Source organism: Penaeus monodon, chromosome 32 (assembly GCF_015228065.2).
Source record: "Penaeus monodon isolate SGIC_2016 chromosome 32, NSTDA_Pmon_1, whole genome shotgun sequence".
NCBI classification, from domain to species: domain Eukaryota; kingdom Metazoa; phylum Arthropoda; class Malacostraca; order Decapoda; family Penaeidae; genus Penaeus; species Penaeus monodon.
The window spans coordinates 10,305,597-10,312,654 of record NC_051417.1 but is presented as its reverse complement, the minus strand read 5'-3'; the positions used below and the strand labels follow the sequence as shown (position 1 = coordinate 10,312,654).

General features: G+C 45.3%; 1 protein-coding gene across 1 annotated transcript in view; it reads right to left on the bottom strand.

The window, feature by feature from the left end:
* LOC119593495 overlaps nucleotides 1-7,058 on the bottom strand; it is a gene marked incomplete in the record, with an annotated part of 28,421 nt that overhangs the window by 18,273 nt on the left and 3,090 nt on the right. Inside the window, 3 exon segments of the mRNA XM_037942444.1 lie at nucleotides 1,827-2,090; nucleotides 2,634-5,425; nucleotides 5,890-6,030. Coding sequence (XP_037798372.1) covers nucleotides 1,827-2,090; nucleotides 2,634-5,425; nucleotides 5,890-6,030 — 3,197 coding nt within the window.

Below are 7,058 nucleotides of genomic sequence, written 5' to 3'. Positions count from 1 at the left end.
GGAAAGGGGATACCCTTTAAAAACAAACGGAAGGCTGATTTTTAAACACGGTGGGAGGTCTGTTTAAGTAACGTTTAGAACAAGTACGGATAAACGAGACAGTGAAGCAGTGTTTAAGGCTGTTCAAGCTTGGTGGTTGTTAGGGAGAGTCATAAACACCTGCGTGGGGACAAGTCAAGACCAGCAAAAGGTGGGGTTGATCCAAAGCCGACAGAGTGTGGGACGACACGTGGTCAGCAGTATGTTGGACAGGATGACAACAACAGCAGACAGCAGGACAAAGTCGAGTGTGGAAGCCGGCAGAGTGTGAAAGAGGCAAGACCAGAGGAGAGTCAGTGAAGACACGAGATATAAAACCAGATACTCAACGAGACAATCACGGACCAGCAAATACAAGTTGGAACAGTTGCATAAACACAAACACTAAAGGATACAACAAAGATCTGTTGAGGATGATATAGTGCATATGAAAAATATGCAGACTTAGGCATAGGTATTACTTTGACTATCAGGCAAAGACAAAAGTTCTTGAGTGTTCATAAACAGTTTAACTTTTCTAGACTTTGCCAAGAAGCTGACGTCTATCATATTCTGCTCATCAGTGGCTGGGTTGGAATCATGAAGTAAAAGACACATATAGACTTGACATTATCCAAAATAAATACAAATCAGCAACAACACTCATGTCAAATCAGACATGGTACAGAGTCCTGATATCGGAGAAAACCCATATGGGTTATGGCGTAAATCAAAGCCTTATATCTTCTCTCTCTTTTCTGATGTTCAACTCTATGGACAAACATGACTGAGTAACAAACTGAACGTTTTTTGAAGAAATGCTGTAGACGCGGGAGTCCAATGAATTGTTGCCAACGTCCATCTATAGAGTCCTTAGTGTGCCCTTGCTTTCTGGTTTGTAAACACGGCATTGTAATATTAGGCAAGGGCACAGTAGCTCTCCTTTCTCTTGGTGAAGGATGTGTATCTGGCATCGGGGTAGACTGTCGACAGTGGATGTCATCGCCAGACTGGGTAAATGGTCAGTCTATAGAGATGTCATAAAATGACTGCCCATCTCATTTGAATGCTAAACCCATATGAAGAGTTATCTTTCAGATTTAAGCACGATTCAGCTGATAAACAAGCGTAATACTGAATGAAGCAACAAGCAGTATCCTTGAACATCTATTTCAGTGTCAAGCTAAATACTGACGAATAATACCTAATATTTCAAGTTTTCCTATACTGCCAAGAAACCTTAAATGTGTAAAGCCTTCTGGACGGATGGTATCGTGGTGGAGATATAAATGTATGTTGTATATCTGCAGTGAGAACTGTGAGTGGAAAATGTTCATTCTGAACAACACCCCCAGAATTTCTAACTTCTAAAGATACCATACGACCATGTCTTCAGCAAGTGAAGTATTCACATAAAGTTTTAGGATGCGTGGAAGGTGGGTTGTATCTTATAAACATGTGATGGAAAAAGTGAGTGGGTTCCAAGCTACAAGCACCAAACATTCAAAAGTAACCTCTCAGTATGCTAACAAGAGGAAAATACATACCTTGACCTCGTTATATCTTTAAGTCATGTAAGAAAATACAGCAGATCTGTAAGGGGTAAGCAATTAATTAAGACAAAAAGGCAGGCGAGGAAACAGGCCCTGTAACACAAAGTCACACAGGAAAAAGACTACTACAGGCATCGGCAGCAGCTGCAGGAGCAGGAGAAGGAGCAATAGTACTACAATACATGGTGGGAGGCTGGTGGGTGGGGCAACACAAGCGAGGGTGGCTGCCTCTGGGTTGCGGCAATGTAAGCTTACCCAGCTTCTCCACGTCGAGGGAGTCGTGGTTGGAAGAGCCGCAGGCATGTTCGGGAGGGGGGCTCGAACCCTCCACGCTGCATTCCCTCTCCACACACTCCTCCTCCACCATTACCTCGGCTTCCTCACAACCCTCCTCCACTTCACCACCCTCTACATCTCCCTCCACATTTCCCTCCACCGCCTCTTCCACTACCACGCCCTCTTCTGACCCTTCGCCTCCTTTTTCTCCTTTTTCGTCTCCTTCTCCTACGCTTTCCTTCTCTGGACGCCATGCGGGAAAGGTCAGGGACAAAAAGGGAGACGAGGAGGATCAAGGATCAGGGGTAGGGGGGACGAGGGGATCGGTGGAGCAGAGAGCGTAGAAGTGAGAACGTGTGAGCAGCGGTTGCTTGTTCGCTCATAACATAAAAAAAACAGGCAACTAACTACTTGACATGCATAATTCATTATTCCAGTCAAAACATATATTGGTCACTGTAGCAGAGCAATCAAATCAGTATTCAGTTTTAAATCAAATTTGCTGAATTGAAAAGGCACGTACACACTACCTTAAACTAAATATACGAAAAAATCATGAAACAGTAAGGGATAAGAGAATTCATGAAAAAGTTAGTCTCAGGCATGGGATGTTGTCAAGGGGGCCACTCACGATCAGTTCTATAAATCAAACGATAAATACTAAACAATAACATTCTTTAAAGCTGGCTGCTGCCCACATCCTGTTATTTAGAACGGGGATATCTCGAGAACAAACAAAGGTCATTGGGATCAGCAAAGGCGGACATGCCAAGCAGGGCAACGTACCAGTTTTTTCTGTCTCGGGGACCTCGCTGGTGGACCGGCTCCTGCCCAGCTGACCCCGCTTACTTGTTCCGCCGTAGTTCACGCCCATGGATCCGTATGCGGTCTCCCGTTGGCTAAACTCACTAGCAGGGTTAGAAGAAGGGTCTACATCAGCGTCTGCGCGAGGCTCCGTACTAGGGGGACTATTGGCGTCAAATTCAAAGTACTCAGGGTGCTCATTAATACTAACGGAGGAACTGTGGCGAACTCGGGGGGTTAAGGGTCTGTCTTGGTCAGGGTTCTCGTCATCTACTACAATGTCTGTGTCAGCAGGGTACATAGGATCAGTCTCAGCTACAGAATAGGAGGATGGGTCTGCATAAGTCTGGTGGGTGTTAGAGGGTTGGGCGTGGATGGTGTTAGTGGGGTGGGCGTGTGCATGAGCAGGGTTGTGAGGGTGCGGAGTGTGCTGGTGAGAAGCTGTGTCGCGTCGGTCATGTGGTCTATGGGGATCATGGTAAGCGAAGTTTGGGTCGTGACCACTAGGGGGGAACCGTTGGCTTCTGGGATCTTGCTGGTAGCGAGGGTCCCTCATTCTTGGACTCTCATGTTCATACTGTTCTCCATACTGATGCTCACGGTCATCATACACAATATCATATCGTTCTTTTCCATCCCTTCTTGGACTATCGTAGCAGCGTCTATCATCTACTTGGCCGTTGTATTCTTGTGGCGGTGGTGGAGGAGGACCACGCTGATAGCCTCGCCCATGTTCCACTGGGTCTAAATACCTGTCTTGTTCTGGATGTTCCCGATATCTTTCCTGTTCTATGTGTTCCCGGAATCTTTCTTGTCCTATATTTTCTCTGTATCTTTCTTGTTCCAGATCCCCCATTTCTCTGTATCTTCCCTGGTCTATGGAAGCTCTAGGCCTGTCATCAATACATGAACTTCGTCGTCTATATCGATCTTTTTCTATGGCTCCTTGTTCTCGGTAGCGATCATGGTCTCCAACGTTTTGATCTCTATATGGATCTTCATCTCTGAATCTTTCCTGCTCTACCACAATAGGCTCTCTATACCTCTCTAAGCCCCTAGGTACTTGTTCTACATATCTATCCTTCTCCATAAGTTCATGATCTCTGTACCTCTCCTGGTCCACTGGTCCTTGCACTATACATCTCTCTATATCAGCTGGTACCTGTTCTATGTACCTTTCTTTTTCCATTGGTATTTGTTCTCTATACCTTTCTTTTTCAGGAGGCCCAAAATCTCTATACCTATCTTTATTCCTGTATCTTTCATCATCGCTGTGACCTCGGTCTGGATATCTGTCCTTATCTTCAATGGCTGGGGCTCTGTATCTCTCCTCTTGATCAATATATCCCTCTGCTTCCGGCACCAATCTACTGTCACGCCTATAATTTCTATCATACTCATGCGGTGCATCACTTGGATATCTACCCCTCTCGTCTACTGGTCTTGGTGGCTCTTGTCTTCTCTGCTCCACAGGAGCAAACACTTCATCAGAACCATAAGCCTCATATTTACTAGGTGGTCCACTTCCATCAAAAACATGTGCCAGAGATGGATTACTATGAAGACTTCTTGCAGCTTCTAATGGTGGTTCTGAGACACTTGACTCACGAAGAGGAACTCGATATAGTGCCTCTGGGTCTTCTCTAGAAGGCCGCCACATTACCTCGCGTTCTATATTCCTACTTGGCCCTGATAGAAGAGAACTCTCTGTATTGGCCCTCATAAATGTTTTCCGAGGCTGTGTAATCCCAGAATGACGCCTTGCTCTAGGCAAAGTCTGGCTTGACCCTTCCCTTACTGACTGAATTGAAGTAGGAAAGAATTCATCAACCCTTTCCATTGTCATACGTCTTGGTTGATCGATGGGTCGCTTTTCGATGTCTCGTCTAATCTCTGGTTTTCTCTGTTCCACATGTTCTAGGCTGCAGGATCTGTCTAATGACCTATCTGAGAGGAACACCTCTGTCTCCGCTCCGCTGTATTCGGAGTCATACCCGTAGTAGGTCCCTGCACTGTGCCCGTCCACAAGTCGGGCTGAACTTCGTCTACGATATAAACTCCGATTAGTCTCTCCGTTGGAGATATCAGAATTCTGAGCATCACTGTAGACTTCACGCTCAGGTTGTGCCCTGGGCTTCCGTCTGAACGTGTCCGACACGTGTTCCCTTACCTCTAGATCTGATTCATAAGGCACTGATTTATCAATTGAGAGTGAGCTTCTTGAAATCCTAGCAGGTCCTTGGACCCTGTGCTTAGATAAAACTTCGTCTTCATAGGTCACAGTCTTCTTAGGATGTGACCGCAACACTAGGTCATCCCTAGTAAGTGACCTTGAGCGAGCCCTGTGGCCTTGGTCCCTTACGTCCCAATGGTCCATTAATAGGTCAGGATCATGGTGGAGGAGCCAATGTTTATCATTCTCTCCTAGGCTGTGGCTCTTCTGTAGGCAATGGCGAGTGCGAGGTGGAGGAGGAGCGCTCACCATTGTGTTGCTCCTTATGAGGTGCGTCCGTGGTTGTTGACGAGGCCGCACCGAGAGGGATGGTGCGCTCCTAGAAACTGCGGGAGACACACCCATGGAAAGTGACCTCCGGAGGACAGGTGCACGGCGGAGAGGACTGCCTAGGGGGTGGACCGTGTCTAGTAAACTACAAGAGATATTACGGCCGAGGTCATAGTCACGGTCAAGGTCAGATAGGATTGTCGGATCGTCGAATGTGACGTCATAGCTTTGGGCGTGACTTTGGCTCTTCAAGCTACTTAGGTGCCGCCTACTGCTCAGAGGGAAAGGAACGGGTTAGGTAGAGAAGAAAAAGAAAGAAAGGAACACCGAATTAGTTAATCTGATAAAAGAGGTTGGCTTTAAAATAAGAATACAAAAAGTAGTGCAATGACTAAACACGTAGAAAAGCAAGAGATCAATCTATGACTGAAGTAGCATATCACTGCACTAATGGTGTGATAGGAAGCTATGAACCCTGACCTGGTGTTAATTCTAGTTCCGCATGCAGGGCAACACTTGGTTTCAAATAACCGTACATTGTATATTACTTCAAAATGTGTCGATACAACCTAATTCTCATTTTCATTTTCCCTAAATGAAATCCACACCATTTTCATGATTTACCTTCACTCTGTTTCTTAAATATACTTTGAATTCATAATCCTCTCCTTTTGAAAATTGTGAATATGCGACATAATCAAGGTTGATCTACGATTTTCGACGACCTGGGCTCACCTAAACTTCCTGGTCCCACGCGGCCTTTCGCTCTGGGTGGAGAAGGCACTAACAACGCTCTCTATGTCGCTGACAGAGTCCCCGCAGTCGCGCTCCGGGTCCCTCTCGGGCGAGACGAGACCGCCCCGGCCCCGGTAGTACCTGAGGGAGGGCATAGGGGGGAGGTTAGTGTGTGGAGGGTGGGGAGGGAGTGCCTAGTGTCCTTCAACCAGGTGTGCATCTAGAGGACAGAAGTCGGGAAGGTACAAATGGTTTCTAGAGGAAACAAGGGATATTTTGGTTATCACAGGAAAGGTGTTGGTGGATGGTGGTTAACTTTTTTTTCTGGGAAGTAAAGAGAGATAAGGAATAACATCTGTGTTTCATAGGAACAGGGATACTACTGGTGAAAGGAAGGTGGCTGTGTACCGTGTGTAAGGGTTAGACAGTGAGGAAATATGGTTAATATACGATGAGAAGAAAGATATGATTAGTGACAAAAGGAGAGGAAGACTGATTGTCATTTTGTGAAAGAATAATCACCAAACCCAAGTGTTGCCCTACACGCGGAACTAAAAGTAACACCAGATCAATGTATGCAGCTTCCTGTCACACCATCAGTTCACTGACTTCGGGAAGGGAGATATGGTTCTTGTACCGAGGGCAAGGAATGTTATACAGTGTTTGTAAGGCAGATGGGTATTATTGGTCTGCTGGGAACATGTTTACATAATAACCGAAACTTGGTAAACGTTTGGATGGATGAGACACTGTTATTACACAGAGGGTAGCTATTATTACCATTTAATGGAGGAGGGGGTTAGGAATTCGTGTGCAAATGGGAAAGAATGAAATTTGGTACAACAATGAGAGAGGGGATATTAATTATACAGAAAAAAATTATCAACAAATAGCAATGATTAAGAATTATACCTTGTAAGTAAGGATAATTACTGCACAACAAATACTATACGGAAGATGCAGGCGTGCAGTGCTGTGTACTTCTAAAGGACTGTCATGTTATGTCTACCTTTGCTACAACGAAGAGTCAGTAAGGTCATATAGATAAGTCAAGTGACTAGTAAAGGCGAATCTTTCAGAGCATCTACAGTAATTGCATAAACAAATATCTAGAGCAAACTGACCATTTTTAATGTTGTTTGATGTTTTTACCCTATATTACGTTACCT